Genomic DNA, 23741 nt, shown 5'->3' with positions numbered 1-23741 from the left:
TTTCCAAATCGAGCCGGCAACGGAGCCTGGCAGTGAGATCATCTCTGAAATATTAACAAACAAACAAAAGAGAGAAAAGAATGAATCAGGCCAAGACAAAAACAAGACACGGCGAAACGAAACATGCTGGCGAGCGCTTCGCCTGGGAAAGCGCCGAACTCGGCCCGTTCAGGCTGAGATGGCGCGCCATCCAGAGGAAGCCAGCGGAGTCGCCAGCTTGGCTCCGTTTAGTCCTGTGCCTTCAGCGCGCCCTTTTCGTTCTGCAAAAGCAACGCCTCCTTCCAGTTTTGTAATTCGCAAGCTCAGGAGAATGCATCACATCTGATTAGTCAGCAGTATAATATAACGGCGCGTTAATGGACCTAAGGAGAGGCAGGGTGTGAGTTTCAATCTCTCACCAGCCTCAGGATGAGTTTTCAAGGAGATGGGGAAAGCCCCGGGGATTGCAAAACGTGGGAAGGAGAATGACAGCTGTCATTGCTGAAAGCAACAGCGTCGGTCCTGACAGTGCAGTTTCCCTTTTAAAGCCGATCTCTTTAATGGAAAGGCGCTAGAATTTTTTCAGTTGTTGCTGTTGTTGTATTTATTTATACATACATACCCCACCCATCTGGCTGGGTTTCCCCGGCCACTCTAGGTGGCTCCCAACAGAATAATAATAATAATAATATAAAGCAATAAAACATCAAACATTAAACACTTCCCTAAACAGGGCTGCCTTCAGATGTCTTCTAAAAGTCAGGTAGTTGTTTATTTCCTTGACATCTAATGGGAGGGTGTTCCATGGGGTGAGTGCCACTACCGAGAAGGCCCTCTGCCTGGTTCCCTGTAGCCTCACTTCTCGCAGTGAGAGAACCACCAGAAGGCCCTTGGTGCTGGACCTCAGTGTCCAGGCAGACCGATGGGGGTGGAGACGCTCCTTCAGGTATACTGGACCGAGGCCGTTTGTCAAGCCCTGCCCCCAATGGCTATTTCATTACATACCAAAACCCTGCTGCTTCCTTTGGAAATGTAGGCTGCAGTAGCACAGACTCCAGCCTAGGAGTAAATCCCAGGTTACATTTGAGTAGGTATGTTTAGGATTGCACTCTATGTTTATTTTTGAGTGCTAAAAATTAGGGCTGCCACCCAATTAAATGCACTTGAGTGAATCATGTGGATTTTAATTAGATAATGAAATCCCCTTAAAGTTGCATGCTGCTAAAATAACAGCACTGAGGAAAAGGGCAACTTTCTTTCAATATATAAATTTTAGATGACACTTGTGGGTTTTGTAGCATGTTAGAAGAGGCAGCTATGCTTTCTTTGATAGCCCCTCCTTCAGAAAGCTCATGTATGCATGGTTCCCACCCTGCTTCACTGCACCATCACAACATTCCTGTGGTTTAGGTTAGGTTGCAAGGCAGTTACTGCCCCAGTGTCACTCAGTGGCAGAATGGGACTTAAACCTGGGCCTGGTCATAGAGTAATAATAAGCACTATTTCACACTGTCATTTCCTCTCCTACATTCAGGAAGTGGCTACCCACAGTTTTTGTAAGTACTTGTAAAATCTTTCTATATTAACCTGCCTATCTACTAGGATCTAGAGGAGAGGCTCTTCTCCTGATCTGCTGATGGGCCAAAGCCTTGCACAGTGACTTGGGACAGGGCCTTCTCTGTGGTGTCACCTTGGCTATAGAACAACCCTCCCCTTAGGTTTCAGTGCCAGCTGAAAATGTCCCTGTCCACTCAGGCTTTTGTGAAGGACTAATTTAAGATGTTGTGTGCAAATGGATCTTTTTTCATCTGCTGTGCTAGCATTTTTAAATTTTGTATTTTGAATTGTCTGACTTAACAGAGCTATCCTTCTGCATGTCTGCTCAGAAGTAAGTCACACCAAGTTCAATGGAACTTATTCCCAGGTTAAGTGTTTATAGTGATTAAGACCTAAATGTAGCAGCCCTATTAAAAACCCTTCAGTGCATTACCACACGATGTTGCAGTCAGGTGGTGAATGTGCACATGCACAGGTTTTGTTAATATAACATGCGCTACAGAAAAAGTTTTTAATCACTTCAAATACAATATTTTTCAGTGGAAGCCATTCTTCCATTCACCTTCATATCATCAAGTTCTGGGAACACATCACATAGATCAGGAGGGAGGGTAGAAATGTGTGGCCTTCCAGATATTGGGACTCCAGCTCCCATCAGACACAGCTAGTATGCCCAATGATAAGGGGGTTGTAGTACTGGCATGGAAAGTAGGCCTTTAATTAAGCCCAGAAATCCCGTTTCTTCTACTATCTTTACTATCTTGTAGAAGGTCTTTTGAGCATGAACACTGTTTCCTGTATAACAGAAATCTGAAGTGTCAGTGAGGTGTGAAGTCAGAATGGGCCGTATACGGCTGTCAGTAATGCCATGTTTCCTTTTTGTGGTCTAAGCAAATAGAGGCCACAAGGGCCATCGAGTCCAACCCCCTGCCAAGCAGGAAACACCCTCAGAGCACTCCTGACATATGGTTGTCAAGCCTCTGCTTAAAGACCTTTCTCCCTCCTCTATGTGACATCCTTTTATATATTTGAACATGGCTATCATATCACCCCTTAACCTCGTCTTCTCCAGGCTAAACATGCCCAGCTCCCTTAGCCGTTCCTCATAAGGCATCGTTTCCAGGCCTTTGACCATTTTGGTTGCCCTCCTCTGGACACGTTCCAGTTTGTCAGTGTCCTTCTTGAACTGTGGTGCCCAGAACTGGACACAGTACTCCAGGTGAGGTCTGACCAGAGCAGAATACAGTGGCACTATTACTTCCCTTGATCTAGATGCTATACTCCTATTGATGCAGCCCAGAATTGCATTGGCTTTTTTAGCTGCCGCGTCACACTGTTGGCTCATGTCGAGTTTGTGGTCAACCAAGACTCCTAGATCCTTTTCACATGTACTGCTCTCAAGCCAGGTGTCACCCATCTTGTATTTGTGCCTCTCATTCTTTTTGCCCAAGTGCAATACTTTACATTTCAATTTATCCACTTGTACTGGTATGCTTTTGAAGTGCTAGGTTGGCAGAAGCTGGGATAGAGCAATGGGAGCTCACTCCATCGCAGGGGTTCAAACCGCCAACCTTCTGATTGGCAAGCCCAAGAGGCTCAGTATGGGGCCCTGTACTATGTACATCATTCTTTTTCCATAGACAAGGCAAAATAAAGCCAGGCCTACTCCCAAGTCAGGAGCAAAACAGCATTATTGCTGCTCAAATGATAGGCCATTGGTTTTATGCCTATTGCAACTTTCTTAAGAACCTGTAAATAGCCATTGGGGTTTCCTAGCAGGAAATGTAAGTATTACCTGGCAGACATGTATGGAAGCCCTCCCTTTGAATGTAATAAATCTGAGAACGGTGGATTTGTTTATTTTAATATTGAATTATTATGCTTATTATGGATCACAAGGATCATGTAGTCTTTTCTTCACTTATGCACCCTGATAAAGCAAAGTCGAGAGTCACTCGTGTATTATGGGAGTATGGGAGATGTTTCCTTGCAGAATAGGAATGGAGGACCTGAATCCTTTCAGATGTTGCTGTTCTGCAGCTCCAGTTTGACCTTATGTATGGTGGGTGGTGGAGGGGGAGAAGAGAAACACGCAAGAGTGAAAGAGTGTGTGAGTTGAGAATAGACACAGTGTTGCCAAAACCAAAACAAATAAAACCAGTAGGTTTTCTTATCTCTCTCGATTTCTGACAATCCTGTTTTCAGTACTGGACTGCCACCTGCTGGTTTCTTTCTTTCTTTCTTTCTCAATTACTCATAGCCGAGTAAGATTGTCTTCCATGAACACAGTCTTAACAGTGAGTCTGTAAGCGACTGTGGAGGCCAATTCTGGTTCCTCAAATCCTTCCACAGCGGGGACATATGTTTCTGGGCGGGAGTTGATCAAGGTGAGGGTTTGCCAAACGTGCCTTCCTCTTAGCATTCCTCTTTTGTCCTGAGTTCGAGTGTCTTCAAAGTCCATGACACCTTTGGTAAAGGCTGTTCTCCAGTTGGAGAGTTCGCAGGCCAGTGTTTCCCAATTGTTGGTGTTTATACTACATTTTTAAAGATTTGCCTTGAGAGAGTCTTTTAACCCTCTTTTGTTGACCACCAACATTACACTTTCCATTTTTAATTTCAGCATAGAGTAGTTGCTTTGGAAAATGATAATCAGGCATCTGAACAACATGAATATTCCAACAAAGTTGATGTTGAAGAATCATTGCTTCGGCACTGGTGATCTTTGCTTCTTTGATGTTGAAGAATCATTGCTTTGACTCTGGGTGATCTTTGCTTCTTCCAGTACACTGGCATTAGTTTGCTTGTCTTCCCAGGTGATGTGTAAATTTTTTGGGAGACACCGTTGATGGAATCTTTTGAGGAGTTGGAGATGATGTTTATATGTGGTCTATGTTTCACAAGTGTACAGTAAGGTTGGTAGTACAATAGCTTTGTAAACAAGCATTTTGGTTTCCCTGCAAATATCTCAGTCCTCAAACACTCTGCACTTCAACTGGGAGAAAGCTGCACTCACAGAGCTCAGGCAGTGCTGGATCTCGGCATCCATGTCGGCCCTTGTGGAAAGATAACTGTCCAAGTAGGATAAGTGATTGACATTTTCCAACATTGGATTTGTGGTGCTGCAGAGGGGTTGTTTTGTGCTAATTGGCACAGGCGGAGGAAGAGGGGGGCGGGGGGAGCGCACTGCCCCCGGCAGTGTGATCCCGGTGGGGTGCCATCATGGCTGCCCCCCACGCCCCCGCAGATGGCACACCATGCCCCCAGGATGTGTGCCACGCCCCTGGGACGCTCGCCAGCCGTGCCCCTGCCTGCTCTCCGCCCCCCCCCAATGCTGGAGCATGAAGCTCTGCCACTGCTAGTTGGTGCAGCATTTTGGTTTTTTGGATGTTGAGCGATAGGTCAAGCTTTTTGTAAGCTTCTGCAAAAATATTTAGGATGGTTTGGTGGTCATCCTCTCAGTGTTTAGACACTGCGTTGTCATCAGCATATCGAAGCTCTACGACTGAAGTTATGGTAACCTTACTCTTTGCTTTTAGCCTACTCAGATAAAAGAGCTTTCCATCTGTCCGATATATGATTTCTACCCCAGTGGGGAGTTTCCCTTTGACAATGTGTAGGATCATGGCAGTGAAAATAATAAATAGAGTTGGGGTGATAACACATCCCTGTTTAACACCTGATCCCACTGTGAACAGTTCACTTTGAGAGTCATTGTTACCTCGATTGTTGCTGTCATATTATTGTGGAACAGCCAAAGGATATTCACAAATTTATCTGGGCAGCCAATTTTCAGAAGGACAGTCCACAGGGCATTACAATTTACCATGCTGAAGGCCTTACAATAAACAGGGGTTGGTTCCAACGTATAGTTGGCATCCCTGAATGACTGCCCTCTACTGTTTTATAATATTGTGACAGTTCTGAAGTTGTGCAAAGTAAAGATTAGGAGTGCTGCCAGAATTGTCGGGTGGGTGGTCCTCCTGCATGTAAGGTTTATTTTTTCACATGATGTCACCCAAATACTAGTATGTATCCTCCCCATTTAATCCATATTTACCCTTTCTGTGGAAAACAACCTGCTCCAAACAACCCATCTGCAATTTCTCAGTGACCTGTTTACAGTATTAATCCTCCCTCCATTTGAAAGCACCTTAGGGCTATATTTTTTGAAAAGATTGCAAGGGGCTTCCTGATTTTACTATTTATACCCCACCCAGTTGCCCCAATCATTCCTGGCAACTTCTAACATATATAAAAACGTAGTAAAACATTAGACATTAAAAAACTTCCCTATACAGGGCTGCCTTCAGATGTTTTTCTAAACCAGGGGTCAGCAACCTTTTCCAGCTGTGGGCCGGTCCACCATCCCTCAGACCTTATAGGGGGCCGGACTATATTTTTTTTTGGGGGGGGGGGAATGAACGAATTCCTATGCCCCACAAATAACCCAGAGATGCATTTTAAATAAAAGCACACATTCTATTCATGTAAAAACACCAGGCAGGCCCCACAAATAACCCAGAGATGCATTTTAAATAAAAAGACACATTCTACTCAAGTAAAAACACGCTGATTCCTGGACCGTCCGGGGGCTGGATTGAGAAGGCGATTGGGCTGCATTCGGCCCACAGGCCTTAGGTTGCCTACCCCTGTTCTAAAGATTGTATAGTTACTTGTTTCCTTGACTCAGGAGTCAGATAACTCCAAACCCTCTGACATTTCTCCAGTGAAAATAGGGACATCCTAAGGAAAAGAGGGACATTCCAGGATCAAATCAGAAACTAGGATGGTTTCTGTATATCTGGGACTGTCCCTGGAAAATAGGGACACTTGGAAGGCCTGCATTTCTGTTTGTGCACCAATAATCTCATTACCTCAGACACAGCATTTGTCTCTTAGTACTGGGCCTCCTGGCAAAGATTTTTTGTCAAACGTTATTGCAAAATCTCAAAAAAGAGAGAAGTTTTAGAGCTATTTTTAAGGAAATTCACCAAAGTCTAGACTTCTGACATTGGAAATTCTGGATGTATGGCAGTCCTAGATAATGCCTCTTTCTTGCCTGCATGGAGGACAGAGGGGAGTTTGTGTAGAAAATAGCCTACTGTACAAAGGTAAGAGTTACATTGGTTGCTCCTTCTACTTTTGGCTTTGGCCCCACCCACCACTGACATGTGGTCCTCGGAAGGTTGCTCAGAAGGCCCTCAGGCTAAAAGTGTTTCCCCACCACTGACATATAGTGTACCTGGAAATCCTAATGAATGATGGAACAGATGATAGTAGGACATCTCCCCACCCCCGCAAACAGATAATTAAGAGGTTTTATTAGTGGTACAGACTGGAAATGACTTTAAAAGGTCAACAATAATTTTCATAGCTATTACTCATGTGATGCCACATGTTATAACTAATGACACTGCTAGAGTATGACAGGGGGCTGAGGGAGGAGATATTGATCTAAATGGGGAGTGGGTTGGAAATGAGCCAGTGATACAAAACTTCAGACTGATATTGTATCGACATCTACATCCTGGAAAACCGCTAATACGCAAACCATAGATAACCTCTAGTTATCTGATACAGACATAGAGCAAACCCTAGAAACCCATCACCCATGCTTTTATTGCATGGACAAACTTAAACCCTTTCAAAAGCGGGCCATTAAAGGATTATATATGTTAAGAGACTTCTCTACTGGGGCATCACCATCTATCAGGTACTTTAAAGAAAAAATGAAAAAATAGGAAGATGATGTTTTGAGTTGGGGGGGCAGTTTCCCCTAAATTCCTGGGTCTAATAAAAGTTACAAGTAATCAACGATTGGAGGGTTAAACTGAAATTTAGGCTTTAAGTAGCTGGACTCTGCTTTCCCAGTCCAGGAAATCACCTGGGAGAGGAGCCATCAAGAGCTAGTCACCAGAACGGCTGAGACATTGACCTAACAAAATACGCACACAGAGAAGCCATCAGCAAGACTAAGACTATTTGCCCTGCACTGTGCCAGGCGAGTGAAGAGCTTGTCTGAGTCCCAAGGCGGAAGGCCCCAGTCGGCTGGAAGGCAGGGGTGTTCTTGGCACATGACATTATAAGTCCAGCAGGACCCTGGCAAGGGCCCCTGGCCAGGTTAGCCTTCAGAGGATGAGGCAAGTGTACCTGGGTGCCCCCACCTTTGCATGGGCCTGCCCTGCCCTCTGGTAGTTAGCAAAAAGCAATGCCAGAATGGAGGGGAGGAAGTTCCAGGTTTGCACTTTGAATGATGTATAACATGACATTGTAAACAAAAAGGGAAAATTTTAGTCATAAGTAAAGAAGAACAAATGTCTTGCCGTACAACAGAGATTCAACCAATGCTCTTAACTATATGTTAAAAAGGTAAAGGGACCCCTGACCATTAGGTCCAGTCGTGGCCGACTCTGGGGTTGCGGCGCTCATCTCGCTTTATTGGCCGAGGGAGCCGGCGTTTGTCCGCAGACAGCTTCCGGGTCATGTGGCCAGCATGACTAAGACGCTTCTGGCGAACCAGACCAGCACACGGAAACGCCGTTTACCTTCCCACCGGAGCGGTACCTACTTATCTACTTGCACTTTGATGTGCTTTTGAACTGCTAGGTTGGCAGGAGCAGGGACCGAGCAACGGGAGCTCACCCCGTGGCGGGGATTCGAACAGCCAACCTTTCTGATCAGCAAGTCCTAGGCTCTGTGGTTTAACCCACAGTGCCACCCGCGTCCCTTAACTATATGTTAGTTATATGTTTATGATGTTATACATTGCTCCCCGCCACAAAACAAATAAAAATTATTTAAAAAGCAAAACCACCATGTATTTCCTAAAATATTTACTATGTTAAACATACCACTCTTTTATTGCCTCCTGAATATTTCTATTTATGTAACAATATACCTTAAGAACACAGTTAAGGGTTCTCCTGCTGGATCAGACCAAAGGCCTACCTAGTTTAGCACTCTGCTCTTACAGTGGCCAACCAGATGACAGTGTCTTGCACCTAATGAAAGCTTTGAGCAATATACAATTCAAAGCCATCATAGAGGACTTCTTTCTGGATGGGTATGATTTGTTTCAGCCAAAACCATTTCTGCGAGGGTACAGCTCCCCATTTCCTTATCCAGTTCTACATATTTTTGACTAAGATTTGTGGAAATGTCATGTTTGATGTTGGTTTGTGCTGCAGGAGAGCTTTGGTCTGGACATGATTCAATGCCACCTTTTAGGCAGCACTTTCTTGGAAATGCGGGTGTATAATTTGGTGTGGCTCAGTGCTTACTGTGAAGTGCACAGCCTGAGCTGCTTAATTTATGTTGTCAGAGGGCACCACACATGACATACACAATACTTTTGACTGTGTTGCGGATTCCGAAGGTGGCAATATCTTGGTCATGCAGTATAGTAAAACTTACTTTGGAGTCCAGGAATATGTAAAAATTACTTATTTTTAAAGTTTTCTGATTGTTTTTGAACTTTTGAGGCAACAAGGAACAGGAAACCGGAAACTAGTAATTGACTTCTGCAACATCTGGCCATTTGCTCACTATAAAGTTATAGATTTGATGGACAAGTAGCCGGATTCAGATGTACAGCTTAACATCAAAGAAATGGTAACAAAAGCATTCCTTATATAAAAATCTCCAGGAAGATGTGTTTTTATGGAATGTTGTTGTCCGTTACTTTAGATTATACTGTTACGATTTTTTGTGGGGGGGAGGGGTGTTTAGTCTGGATCACACCCGTGGGTTGGGTGAAGATATCCCCACCACTTCTCTGATGTGTAGAGCAAGGTGCAAAGATGACTTGTAATGCAGCAGAGGGGAAGCGAAATTGCCTCACCATTTTAAGCTGCTAAAATGTACATAGCCTCAGCAAATGAAGGCTGGCAGCTTAGTGATCTGACGGCTCCAGAAAAATCTGATTTGCTGGCTGGTGGTTATTGGACACCAGCGTTTTGTTCAATTTTGTCTTGCTTGAAGAACAATCCTCTTATGTTTTGTAATGTTGGAAGAATAATTTTGTTTAGTAGTAATAGCAACATAAAAAGGTAAAGGAAGCATATGAAAGTAATAGCAGCATAAAAAGGTTGCGGTGCTCATCTCGCTTTACTGGCCGAGGGACAGACAGACAGTTTTTCCGGGTCATGTGGCCAGCATGACTAAGCCGCTTCTGGCGAAACCAGAGCAGCACATGGAAACACCATTTACCTTCCCGCCGGAGCAGTACCTATTTATCTACTTGCACTTTGACATGCTTTCGAACTGCTAGGTGGGATTTGAACCACCGGCTTTCCGATCGGCAAGCCCTAGGCTCAGTGGTTTAGACCACAGTGCCACCCGGGTCATAGCACCAGCATTAAATTGATACTGAAGGTGGGCTGGAATTTCCTTTTTATTCAAACAGAGTTCAGTTTTGCCCATACCCCATTACCATGTCCATTTCTGTAGATATAAATGCTACTACCCAAAAGTTGAAAAATAATAAGTATACCATAAATGACTTGATAACTGGTCTACTTATTATCAATTTCCCCATAGATGTATGAAATAATTGTTTCTAAGAATATGAGCATTCACTGTGTCAGCGAAAATGGAGTATCGATTCTTCAGGATGTGGTTGGAAAGTAGATTGAGTTATACATTTACAAAAATGTGCAGGGGGGAATTATATTAAAGTAAATGAGGAACCTGCTCACACTGATATATTGTTGCTCACTCAGCAACTGCCCAATCCCTAGTGACTGATCATAATACCTGATTGTGACATTAAAAAAAAAAATTCCCATTTGAATTAACTGACTAATTGCCTTCTTTGTTTGAGTCACTGGATTATTCCCAGGAGCTGGTAAATTTTGACTGGTGCATGCCATTCAGAGAAAAGACAAATGGGTGAACTGAATGTTTCTATGTACACAATACATGTAGCATTTGGGCTGCTACATAGAAAGCGTGAAAGCCAAAATGCTGCTCTCTAAGGTATTCTGAATTCCTGCTTGCTTTGCTTTAACTAAATATAATCCAGCAAATTGATATGGCACTTTTGGTGGCAAAAAGAATTCACCAACAAAATATGTTGCACAAACAAGACAGTCCAATAAATTTCCAGAATAGTCTCTCTTTTGTTTGCCAGGTGAAAATGAGACATGGCCAATTCAATAGGACAGGGTTCCATAGATGGTGGGGGTAGAGCCATTTCCTTCCTGTATTATGCTGCTACCCTTGATATGACAATGTTCACACAGAAACCCTAAGTGATATGTGCAACTTTTTGTATTTGGGACACAAGTCTCTATGGATTGCAGTGCCATTGCTTTAGAACATCTATGGTATGGATACCTTATGCCTTGCATTATTTGCTGGAAAATTGACTAGAAAAATCAAACGTTCAATCTTAGAGTGTAACAAAAGAAAAATAACTCCATGAGAACATTGCACCCATTCATGTAAAACATCTTATACCACTTTGATTGCCATGGCTTCCTCTAAATAATCATGGGAGCTCTACTTCGCTGAGGGTGTTGGGAGTTGTTTGGAGACCCCTCTCAGAGCTATAATTCCCAACACGCTTAGCAGACTACAGTTCTAAGAATTCTTTGGGGGAAGCCTTAACTTTTAGTAGTGTAAGAGAGCCTTCAGTGTATGGTGTGAAGATGACACCAGGACTAGCAAAGGAATAGTTTTAAACATTTTAAAAGTTTCTCTGCCAAAACCCTTACAGTCCATTATCCCTGTAGAATTATGAGAGTTGGAGGGTAAGGGTTCTGCATTCAGCAGGACTAGATCACATGCACATTTAGTATTGCAAAAGAACAAAAACAATATAGGCTCAAGTACAGAAATGTGAAGCAGAACAGGAGTTGACCGACGATAAAGCTTGCACTGGTCTTCCTGCGCTCCAAGGAGCGTGGCTTAAAAATACAAACCAGAGGGGAGGGGCAGATGTCAATTTTTGTCTTGCCCCGCTTTGTAACTGCGCAAAACCTCCCGATTGTATTTCCTCACTTCCTCCAGGAGAGGGGCGGAGAATTATCTAAAAGAACCGGAAATTGAGGCCCGCGTCGTCAGGCTGCAACGTAAGTCTCTGGCCGGCGGCACCGGGAAGCGGGTCTCTCCGCGTGCTTTTACCGTGGGCGGTTTTTCTCTCCTCAGGGCCAGGGCGGGAGAGCGGCAGGGGGGCCTCGTAAGTCCCCTCTCGCTGCACGAGCTCCCGGCAGCCCCCTTCTCTATACTTTCCTAGCTCTGTGCGGAAGCCGCCCCTACCGCCGCCCTCTAATATCCCTCCTACGTTGCGGGCGAGAAGGTGGGTGTGGGGTAGAGCAGTTCAGCGGGAAGGAGGAGCCAGCGACGGCGCGCGCCTCTAGCCCTTTCCTATCTCTATGTTGGAGATGGGGGCGGGGCCTCCCGCGATGCCGATGACGTCGGCCGGGCGGCGCTTTCTGCCATTGGCGCGAAAGCCTTGTGGCTTCTGGGACGTGAGGTGAGGGCGGCCTGTTGGGGCGGGAAGCGGAGGCGGCGCTTTCCCTTCGCGGAGAACCGTTTTCTTGGGTGGAGACCGAGGCTCGTCCGCCTCTCAGGTGCTTCTGTGAGGGGCTGAGGAGTATCCCAGCAGCCGCGGCTTCTCCCTCTCCCGTGGCCACGGGGTCCTTCCTTCTAGCCCCTTAAAAGCCCAGTCACTCTCGGAGCGCCCCCTCCCCCCCGCGCTGCAGAGGGTTGGGCTGGATGACCTTTGGGGGTCCCTCCCGGCTTTACGGTTCCTCCTGCGGCTGCAGTTCCCTGGCGCTCCTCCTCCTCCTCCTGAGTTCCTAGAATGAGATTCCTCGAAGCCGTGGCTTCCTCCCCAGCGGGGTTGGAGGCCACGCTGCGGCGGATGAGTCACTGGGGGCGGTGAGGAGGCCTCCTCCTCCTCCTTATCTCTTAATAGTGGGTAGATCAGGGGCTCACTTGCCGTAAATCCTGCCAGAAGAGTATTAGAAGCCATCTTCCACCTCCAGTGAGAAAGATAGGACCAGTTTTCACTGACGAGTTTTCCCTGATCGCTCTTCCTGAATTTATTTCTCATGCCTTCTCTCTTCTGCCCCCCTGCTTCTTTTAAAGAAGGAACAGCATTAAAAAGAGAGAGAAATGATCGTGTAGTGATGGTGGTGTAACCCAGCTTGGGTTGGGCTGTGAACTGAGAGCAGGCCATAACCCACAAATAAAAAAACCAGTTGTATTTCAGCATGGGTTAGTGTGCCTGAATGTTCGTGGTTTGAAGCCCTCGGTGAATGCCTGCATTGCAGGGGGTTGCAGTGAAGGCTGCATTCGCTTCTGGGCAACCATTTGGGGCCACATGCCAATGGTTGGCAGGTCCAGAAGTGAAAGTGGGCAAGGTCAGAGGTCAAAGTGGATGGCTCAATGGCAGTGAATGTTATCTACATACAGTAGGCTAGATTCTACACCCCACTCACAAATCCCTCTTACAGGCAAGCAAGAAATATTTTTATAGTTCTATCTAGCCAAGCAAAAACAACAGTGGAGGGTGCAGGGCAAGGCTATTGATGTACATCTGAAGGCCCAATAGAGAGGCATGGAGAGCCAAATTTGCCCCCTAGGCCTGCCTGAGGTTTCCTACTCACAAAATCTGATTTTTCTGATCTGATCCAATAAATCTGATCTAGTCTGTCTTCTGATCTGGGAATGAAAATTAGCTGAAGGATGATATATCATAACAAAAGCATCGTGTCAGTATTTTAACTACCTATAAAGATATAGAAAAGGAATTTGCTGCTTTCTTTAATTATTCATTACAATTTCTTATTCTTGTCTAGGAAGAAAGTAAGAGTAAATGATGTATTTGATTTATCAGTTAAACTGTTTTTTGCAGATTTATGAACAATACAAGGTAGTGTTTATAGAAAAGGAATATTCATTAAAAATGTCCAGGATTGATAAAATGAGCATCCTCGGTGTGAGGAGCTTTGGAGTAGAGGACAAAGACAAGCAAGTGATCACTTTCTTTAATCCTTTAACTATCTTGGTGGGACCAAATGGTGCTGGAAAAACGGTAAGACTCAAGTAGGTTTAATTTCATTTTAGATAAACTGCATTTTCGTACCTTCTGGGTTGGGGTTTGTAATTAGTCAGCATCAATGCATTCAGTTATAAAAATGTGATTGTCCAGTGAGGATACAGTTTAATGAATTGTGCCTGACAATGCAGATCCATTTGCCTAGTCCTCAGTAAGGCTGTGCTCCTTCGCTGTCAGATAACCCAGATACCCTGCTGAACTATAATGACTCCTGAATTTGAGCAATATAAGTACTAATCTATGAGCTTTAGTGTGTTTAACAATATATGGCATTGCTGTGGAAAATGGCAGTTCTGACAAGGAGGGTATGAGTATTTTCAAGGAACAAAGCTGATACATTTTTTAACTTGTCTTTCTTGTGTGTTTAACAGATTTCCTATTTGTAGTCACTATCTTCAAAAAGTCTCAAAGTGACTTCGTAACTCGAAAGTGATGAAATACAACAGCTAAAAACAATTAAAACCTTTAAAACAATGAACTATAAAATGATCATCTAGTAGCATAATAATGACAAGTCCTACCCACCGACTAAAATATGAGCACCACCATAAAACCCAGCTTGCATGAAAGCTTGCATGCAGCTTGCATGAAAGGTCTGTTCATGTCAAAACAATGGCACCTTGAGGAAGGAATTTGCAGAACAGCTCAATATATAGTGTGTTCTGCATCCCTTTTAATGGAAACTGATATGCAAAGTTCCATGAGACACCCCCGTCCCCTGACATTAACATTGTTCACATGAATAAAGCACTCGCATGAGCTGTTAAACACACAAGACAGCTGGAGAAAGTAAAGTATGAATTGCCTCTAGATTTATGTCTGTTTCTTATTCCTGGAAACAACAGAGCAGCAAGTATTTGTATCCTGTTGACACTTGTTTCTATTTTAATTAGACTATCATAGAATGTCTCAAGTATATTTGCACTGGGGACTTTCCACCTGGCACCAAAGGAAACTCATTTGTTCATGACCCAAAAGTAAGTGTTGAGGTTGTTAGCTCTATTTCACAACGACCAGTAAGCAGCATAACATGTGTACAATAAAAAAGGAAAATTTATTGTTAGTAATAATTGAGCTAACATTTTCTTACTTGTGGAAAAGTGACAAATGGTATATCTATTATGCATGCCTTGAGATGAAGTGTCACTGGATTATAGAGCCATTTGAGATTATATATCTCTAAGAGTAATTATTCTGTCATGTATTACATATTTTGTTCTTTGCAAACTCCTTTATTATGAAATGGTATTCTTGTGGCCTACAAACTATTCCCATTAACAGTTACATTTCACCCTGAGAAAACATTATCCTATTAGCCCCTTGTGAAGGAATAACTTCTTATTTGCCCAGGCCTTGCATTGGCTGTGATGGTGGGTAACAGATGAGGGTGTATGTCTCTCTTGAATCTTCTGGACCTTTCAGTTCCAGTCACTATAATATTCCTTTGAACCATCTTTCAAGGGTAGCTCTGGTTTGCAGGGATTATGTTGCTACTACTGGAAGTTAACATAGGAAACTGCCCTATAGTGAGTCACGCCATTGGTCCACCTTGCTCAATATTGACTACACTGGCTGGCAGCAACATTTTATTGTAAACTGCTTAGAGCTTTGCTGTGGAGCAGCATAGACACTTAGCAAATAATTACATAAATGTTTAACCAGAATGTTGAATATATGTACAGGAGGGATTTAGCTCTATTGCAATAATATGCATTCAGTTCAGTGAATGGGGATGAAGTATTGATCTGTGTGCTATGGTTTTCCATGGCAAGGGTTAGTCTCATTAATTCAAAGAAGCATGCTTATCCCTTTTGTGTTCAGATCTGTTCCCTTCATTGAAATAGCTGGGGCAGCTTATGTGTGCGCACTAAAGAACAGGGGATGAGGGTCATAGAGTTGGAATTAGGTGAACTTACTTACTAAATTTACTTTCTTGTTGCTGAAGGTCGCCAATGAAACAGATGTCAGAGCTCAAATTCGACTTCAGTTTCGTGATGTTAATGGAGAGCTTGTAGCTGTCCAAAGATCCATGGCATGCACACAGAAAGGAAAGAAAACAGAATTTAAAACTCTTGAAGGAGTCATTACTAGAACAAAGTTAGTGGGTAGACGTAAATATTTTCTGTTGCATATGTTTGTATGTGTTTGCCTGTTCATCTTTTCTAATATATCAGAACAAAATATTGAGCCTTTCAATTATTTATTAAATACATTGGTTGTGATCCTTCATGATTTCTCTGCAGTTACGTCACTTAAATGGAGACAATGACAATTGGTAGTTCTGCATTCCATTTTTACAAAGCAGTGAAGGAATTGTAATCTGTTATTAAGTTTGTAGTGCAGTTAATTTTAAATGTATTGGGGGGGAAATTTAACTAATGCATTCAGTTGCTTTTTATCTTTCTGTAATTAAGTAGATTATCTAATTGATTTTATAGTTTTTGTGTTTATGAAATTGTTTTGAAGGAAGAGAACATGATGACTTGAAAGAAAAATAAACAGGAAAAAATGTATTTTGGATTGTAACCTGCCCTGTGACTTTAGGGTAAAGGGCAAGTAAACAACAACAGAATATAGAACTGTACAATTGTAGAGTTGGAAGAGACCCTGAGGGTCATCTAGTCCAACCCCCTGCAATGTAGGAATTTCAACATTCACCATCCAATTTGAAACCATATCGTTCCCTGCCTAGTTTTGTAAATATGCAAGCAATTGCACCAATAGGATGTCCCGCCCCATCCATATATTAAATATGTAAAGGTAAAAGTAAAGGTGTAATGGTTGCCTTATCCTGCGAAACGTCCACATCAACTGACTCTTTAATATGGAAAATAACTTAAGCAGTTGGTTGTTAGAAGGGAGTGGCAGTCAGAATGGGGATAAGCTGGAGATAGTAGCCAGGTTTCTACAACATGCAGTGAGGATTTTTGAATGTTATACAACAGTATTTTAATTATTAGATGCAGATTTTGCTGCATGATGTTATTGTACTGAACCTTTCGGAACTTTTCTATATTCCAAAATAAAGGTTTGAGATTGTATTGAATTTAGAAAATAAATATTGAGCTTGTGGATTGATATTTTATTTTTAGCGGAGTCTTGGGATTGTAGTACATAGTTAGACTTGTACGTTTTCTTTCTTTGTTCATGCAGGTATGGGGAGAAGGTCAGTCTAAGCTCCAAGTGTGCAGAAATTGACCGAGAGATGATTAGTGCCCTGGGCGTTTCTAAGTCTGTGATTAACAATGTCATTTTCTGCCATCAAGAAGAATCCAACTGGCCCCTAAGTGAAGGAAGAGCTCTGAAACAGAAATTTGATGAGATCTTCTCAGCAACCAGGTTAACTTTCATTGATCGCTTTTCTGATAGAATTAAAACATTGGATTCCTTTTAATTCTAACGTTTAAAGAACTCATTAATTAATTGCATCATTTGAAGATGCTATTGGGGTTTAAAATGTATGCATGTCATTCTTTGTTAAAAGGTACATTAAGGCTTTGGAAACACTCCGCCAGGTACGACTGAAACAAAGCCAGCGAGTTAAAGAGTGTCAGGTAGAACTGAAGTACTTAAAACAGAATAAAGAAAAGGCACATGAGATTCAGAATCAGCTTTCTGATAGGGAAACTCAGTTGGCTGCATCCAAGGAAAATGTCAAATCTATTGAGAATCAACTTGAACCTTTGAAGGTAATTAATTGTCTCTGTATAGCTAAGATTTTTATGTAATAGTGTTCCTTTTAGAAGTAGAAGTACAATTACCATTATTTTCTGACCTTGGAGTGATAAATGTTTGTTCTATCCCCTTGTTCTTACAAATATTCTTGAGCTAGTAGGCCAGGGGAAAAGGTCCTCTCCTTACTATTTCTCAGTAGAAAGTACTGCACAGCTTCATAGCATTATGAGATAGTAATTATGTTCAAAGATTCCAGCTTTTCTGATCAGTACCATAGTAAATTCTCCATTTTAAATACAGTGGTACCTCGGGTTAAGTACTTAATTCGTTCCAGAGGTCCGTACTTAACCTGAAACTGTTCTTAACCTGAAGCACCACTTTAGCTAATGGGTCCTCCTGCTGCTGCTGCACCGCCGGAGCACAATTTCTGTTCTCATCCTGAAGCACTATTTCTGGGTTAGCAGAGTATGTAACCTGAAGCGTATGTAACCTGAAGTGTATGTAACCCGAGGTACCACTGTACCTGCTTTTAATATAATTAGAAATGTGTAACATTTCTAACTCTTGGTACATAGTTTGTTTATTTTAAGCATTCTTTCCTTCTTAGAATTGTTTGGCAGACATAGAGCAGAATCTTGTGAAAGTAATGAGACTTGACAATGAAGTTAAAGCTCTGGAGAGTCGGAAAAGACAGATGGAAAAGGATAACCAAGATTTGCAACAAAAGATGGAGAAGGTTTGCTTGATCATTCTAGTCTTTTCTACTTTGAAATGGACTATGGATTGTACAGTAAAATCTAATTTGCCTCAATGGCAAATCATTAATTTTTGTACAGCAGCTTTTATGCTTAATCAGTGAGTCACCTTGCTTTAGCAATAATTTATGTTTCTTACCATGCTTCCCATTAACCTTGTAGATCCCAGTGATCAGATTTGGGTCCACTGTTGTCCTGTTTTAATTATCAGGTCAAACGTAGTGCAGGGGGATGTCCAAATTATTTCAATTAAAAAAACAACCCCACACTCTGCAAATTCTCACATTTAAAAAAATCTTGTTCACTGTAGTCTCCCCGCCCCCCCTGGAATTAATGGAATTGTCAGCCAGTAGGGTATCGTATAGTGAATGGGATGATGTCATGACATTAAATTGGCATTTGGACTTGGTTACATGATAGTAAACGCAAACAGAGCCAGCTGAGAGTGAGGGCATTTTTTCCAGCTCTTTTGCACCCATCACCAAAAAAAGTTAACAATAAAGAGTCATTTTTCATGCCACTGAAAATACTGACCTCATCTAAGTATGGAGCTAAGGGTCACCAAGCTTTATGGGCCTGTAGAAACATTGGATTTTTGAGAGTGCTGTGAGCACAACCCCTTCTGCTCCCCCTCCAAACAGACAGTGGAAGTGTGTACACGCACACACACCCTTTGCTTTTTCATGAGGTCCGGGTAAAAGTCAGATCTAGTAGAATTAAAATGGATTCTCTTGGATTTGCATGATTTTACATTGGCTTCTCCCCCAAAAAATTGTCTTATAGATTGCATAGTAAAAACCACAGATTCCGTACTTGTCAGCATCACATTCAAGGCACAGTTCCTCATGGATCTTCATGTTTTTTACATGGGATAACAACAATACCAACCGATGACAGGACGCATCTGTCTACACAGAGGTTTTGAAAGGATCTCTTGTAGAATTTAAAAAGATCTATGCCTCGAATCCCTGCTTTTGCACAATGGCAAAATGATCCATGTTTGTTGTGGTTCAGTCAATGGTCAGAGAGATGATCTGGTTTTACTGGCTCAAATGTGTATATGTGTCTTGCATGCTTCATTCCATCTGGCTGTTTCTGTTTCTGCTCTTCTGGCTCCTGCAGCTAGCACCCCACTTTTTCATTACTTGGTCACTCTGTTTTCCTTTCCCAGTTTCTGATATTGTTCCCTTCTCCAGCCTACCTGCCTGGTGGCTCCACTTTCGCTTGAGTGTTTCAGTTGTCAATCTGCGCCTTGAAATGCACACAGGGCTGACGGAAGCGGGAGAGGGCAACACTTACAGCTTTCCTTTAACTCTGTGTACTTTTCAAGAGGGGGAGGTAACTACACTTACCACTTCATGATGAAGAAGGCATTGAGGTGCCAGGAGATCTCAAGGGCCCATGGGTGTTACATTGTCAGATTCCAGAGAAGGGGGATTTTAATTAAGGCAAGGGTTAAAAATCTTCATTGTCTTAAAAAGCAGCTGTGTAAATTACTTTTTCAAGTATGATCCTAATTATAGGTCTGCATCCTGTCTAGGTTGGTCGTTGTATTCACATACTGAACCATGATAAAGTATTTTTAAAAACTACCTTTTCTGTACTGTAATGTTAGGTTTTTCAAGGAACTGATGATCATCTTAGAGATATGTACCAAAACCACCAAAAAACTGTGAGAGAAAAGGAGAGGAGATTAACAGAATGCCAGAGAGAATTGGAGAGAGCAAACAAAGAATATCAAAGACTCAACAAAGAAAAATCAGAATTGTTGGTTGAACAAGGTACAGTAGTAGCCTGTTTGTTTCAATATTTCAAGCATTTAATAGCATTTGCAATGAGCTATATAAGAAATGGGTATACTTCTTGATTAGCATATTAAATTCTGTTCATGCCCTAGATTTCATTGGTGACTATTTGATCCATTATACCCATTCCAGAATGCTATCACAACAGCCACTAACTGTACCTAAAAGTTACAAGAAGGATGGCCAACTGTGTCCAGCACCAAGCACTATTTTATCGGACTCCATCAACATTTAATCAAGGCGTAGTAAAACACATTTCCACACATTTCCACGTTGTTGAAAAGTTATGAGAGCGAACATACAAAGTTAACACATAATCATGTATTGTTGGATTTTCTGGGTAGCATTGATGGGTTGGCTCCGGACTTGCTTTTACACAAACAGAAGGTGAAATGATTTTCACCAGTTCCCTCTTCTGTTTGCAGTCCAACAGTTGGACACCACCATCCACCTCCTTTTCCTCAGGGTCCCCCAACCCTCTGGGTTTTCAGGGTAGGAAGAGACTGCAGGTGAAATGGGGGCTTGTTGACAATTGCTTCCCCTCTTCTGCCATCAGAACACAACACAACTATCTGGCTTCAAACCACATATTTCTCAAAATTGAGAATTCTTGAAGCAGCAACTAGGTTGCTGATCATGTTCCACAAAGTCCTTAATTCTAAATTTGAAATAAGGTAGGCCTTTAATACCTTTGAAACAGTTGTCTAACTCACTAAATATTTTTCTAAAGTAAAGTATAATAGTTGGGATTCATCACTGAACAACTGAACCATACCTTAATCTGAGGTCTTTGAAAGCAGCCTTACCAGATCACAAAAGTACCGGCATGCCTGCAAAACAGTGGATTTTTTTTTAAAAAAAAAACCCTTTTATTTTGGTCTTTTACCTTTTTAAAACACATTTTGAAAGAAGCTGTGGAATTAAAATGCACATCTATGCACGTGTACTTGATGTGAGCTTCGTTGAAATCAATAGGACTTATTTCTGAGTAAGCTTATGTAGAATTTGATGGGAAGGAAGAACAAACTAAAAGGGAACAGGGAATTATTCAGTATTCCTATCTACAGTAGTTGTAACGTCAGAGAAGCAGTTCTCTCTTATTTCCCTGAAAAGACCAAAGAAATAAATCTCCCTCCTTTCCCTCTGAAACTGAAAATCAAATTGCATATGAGGCAGGAGACCTGTGAATGAGAGTCCAGTTGCTTTTTAGTTATAAAATGCACTGGAGAGGCAGGTACTTCAAATTTAATGTCATGCTTAGGAAGGGTGCATTTAACCTTTTCCCCTTGGGCTGTCTTTTGCTGTCAGATTGAATTCCCCCAGCTGTTTTTCTAGATGTAGAAAAAACTACAGGGACCCCTCCATATATAAAGAATAATCAGATGAATGAGCAACCTTCCAAATGATTCTATATCTGGTCATGTAGGAGAAGGTAAATGGGAGGGAAGATAAACCCACAGTACTAAACTAGCACAAATAATAAAGGTTATGCAGAAAAGTCTTACTAGCTTCTGAACATAATACAAAGGCAGCCATGCTGTTTATGAAATAATACAGTAGACATCATACATGACTGCCCTAGTCCTAAATTGGCTCTAAAAGCAAATTTACTCAGCGGTGAACTAGACTTTTCTTGGGCCATGCCTCTTAAGTCCACACTGCAGCCCTCTGACCCCCATATCTCAAGGCTTCCCTAGGGCCCCCTGCTTCTTAAAAGAGGCTTTATTTCAGGAGCATGTGGCTGTGGTGGGTAGAGAGGGTGGAGAACTACCCTTGCTATGAGTGCAATATTGGATTCACCCACTGAACATAAGCTACAGAGGGGAGATTCTGAATCAGCCCTTGTTGCCCAGGACCTAAATTTATTCACATCTGCTGACCACACGCAGAATAATTTTGAAGCCTGTTTGAAACCATGAGAACATAGATTACCAAAGTATTTAATTACGCATTTAAAACAGATTTAAAAGTTAAGTGGTTGTATATTTCTCCCCCCCCCCCCCAATTAACAAAGTGGAAATTTCTATTTAAGACTCATTTGAGCTTTTTGGAGCTTCTTGTATCTAATTAATAGAGTTGTGAATTCTTATATTTTGAGCTTTTAAAAATCTGTGTTTAAACTTCATTGTTTTTATGTTTGTGAAGGTCGTCTTCAGTTGCAAGCAGATCGTCACCAACAGAATATTAAAACCAGGGACTCATTAATTCAGTCTTTGGCAGCTCAGTTGGAACTGGAAGGATTTGAAAGACCACCATTTAATGAAAGGCAAAATAATAGTTTTCACAGGCTTGTGAAAGAGAGACAGGACAAAGACATGGAAGCTGCTAATCAGTTAATGGTAAATATTTGTGTTCTTGCATTGCCTAAAAGCTAAGTTAATGTAAAATAGCAAAATACAGCCACACTCTAAACCTCTAGAAATATCAGGGTCCAAAATTAAGCACATTTACTTCAAAGTTAGTAAAATTGGAATAGTGGGATTTCCAAATAAGTTTTAGGTTAGCACAGTACAGTAGTATGAACTCCCAAGTAGTGTACGCCTTTGTGTAGTTTTTGTCTTAAATGGTTATAACTGATTAAAAGTGAGATTGACCATTTGCCTTATTTTGGAGAGGTATTGAGTGGTAGTAATCACTAGAATTAAATTCTGTTTTGCTGCCTTTGAGATGCTGTGGTTTTGTTTTTATTAAATATTGTGATTCTGTTTGTATATGATAGAAGCTCTCTAAAGAAGGCTTGGCCTTAAAGAGCAGCCTAAAGATGTTGTTGTATCTGTGTAGTATATTTAGGAGAAAGGGGGAAATCCCCAGTAATACTTCAAATTATAAAAAAGGGAGGGAAATATTATGGACACCAGTTAGGCCTTCTTGAAACACAGATGCATTCCTCTCTCATAGTGGAATGGAAAATGATATTACAACCCAGTCTACCTCTGTTATGAATTGAGTTGGTCAACTAGGTAAGACTTTACAATGTGAGGTGCCAGGTGGGGAATTAAGCATGTTTACTTACATTTGGTTCCTGTTGATGTCACAGGACAAACTCCAATTAAAGCATGTTTTTAAGTAGCAACAGCCTTTGTAAATGAATGTCATTCTTTCAGAGAGAATTTGGTGAGAAGGAAACAATGAAGCAGAAGCAAATAGATGAAATAAGAGATAAAAAAACTGGACTTGAAAGAACCAGCGATCTGAAGTCAGACATTCAAAATAAGAAGCAGCTTGAAGCAAAGAACCTAAAACATGAATTGCAACAGCTTGAAGGGTCCTCAGATAGACTCCTAGAACTGAATCAGGAACTTACCAGAGCAGTAAGATTTACATTTTTGTAGCATTTAATTAATGTGAGCATAAGTGACAACAAGTAGTTGTGTGTGTAATAATTACCACATCTAAAACTTCTTTGATCAGTCAACAACATTCCCCTATTCCTTCCAAATACCTAATCTATATCACCAAAAGTCCTTAGCCCTATGCAAATGTGGTTCTGTCTCGGTAGAACTTACACACACAGAGGCACAGTGCCTGCCTGAAATCCACAAATGTCACATAGCAGTGGTGACCTACACGTGTTTATTACCTTTTCTTGATGTGGCATGATGTGAATGAAGTGCTACCAGGCAGGGTGATGCATATGTCATTTGTGGTGGCCCAAAGCTTATGTAGGATGCATACCTCAAATACCCTATCTACTTCTGCACGTGTTCATGACTCAGGCCTACTATTTGGACTCTTTCACTTCAGACTGTGTATGAAGGCCCACATCAGTTTCCTCATACAAAAAGTCCCTTCACATGGAAAAGCACAAGTTGCAGGGAGAATGGTTCTAACCTAGCCCTCTTCCTGAATGGGTTTTTTTTCTATGTGTAGGAAACCATTTTGTAGGAAGGGGTATTCAACCAT

General features: G+C 41.9%; 1 protein-coding gene across 4 annotated transcripts in view; it reads left to right on the top strand.

Moving 5' to 3' along the window:
• Positions 1-11567: 11567 nt before the first annotated feature.
• The window catches only part of RAD50 (RAD50 double strand break repair protein), a 34627-nt gene continuing 22453 nt past the window's right edge, over positions 11568-23741 (top strand). The window contains exons 1-10 of one of the 4 annotated variants that reach the window (XM_080997095.1): positions 11568-11609; positions 13400-13579; positions 14497-14580; positions 15549-15700; positions 16757-16942; positions 17088-17292; positions 17886-18014; positions 19649-19814; positions 21984-22177; positions 22943-23149. In XM_080997095.1, the coding sequence (XP_080853221.1) occupies positions 13451-13579; positions 14497-14580; positions 15549-15700; positions 16757-16942; positions 17088-17292; positions 17886-18014; positions 19649-19814; positions 21984-22177; positions 22943-23149 (1452 nt within the window). In that variant the 5' untranslated portion in view covers positions 11568-11609; positions 13400-13450. Of the gene's footprint in view, positions 11610-11698; positions 11717-11856; positions 12111-13399; positions 13580-14496; positions 14581-15548; positions 15701-16756; positions 16943-17087; positions 17293-17885; positions 18015-19648; positions 19815-21983; positions 22178-22942; positions 23150-23741 lie in introns of those variants that run through there. The other 3 variants (XM_080997096.1, XM_080997093.1, XM_080997094.1) reach the window with 3 other exon arrangements.

Source organism: Podarcis pityusensis, assembly GCF_964106645.2.
Source record: "Podarcis pityusensis genome assembly, chromosome: 2".
NCBI lineage: Eukaryota > Metazoa > Chordata > Lepidosauria > Squamata > Lacertidae > Podarcis > Podarcis pityusensis.
This window is presented reverse-complemented; position numbering and strand designations above follow the sequence as displayed.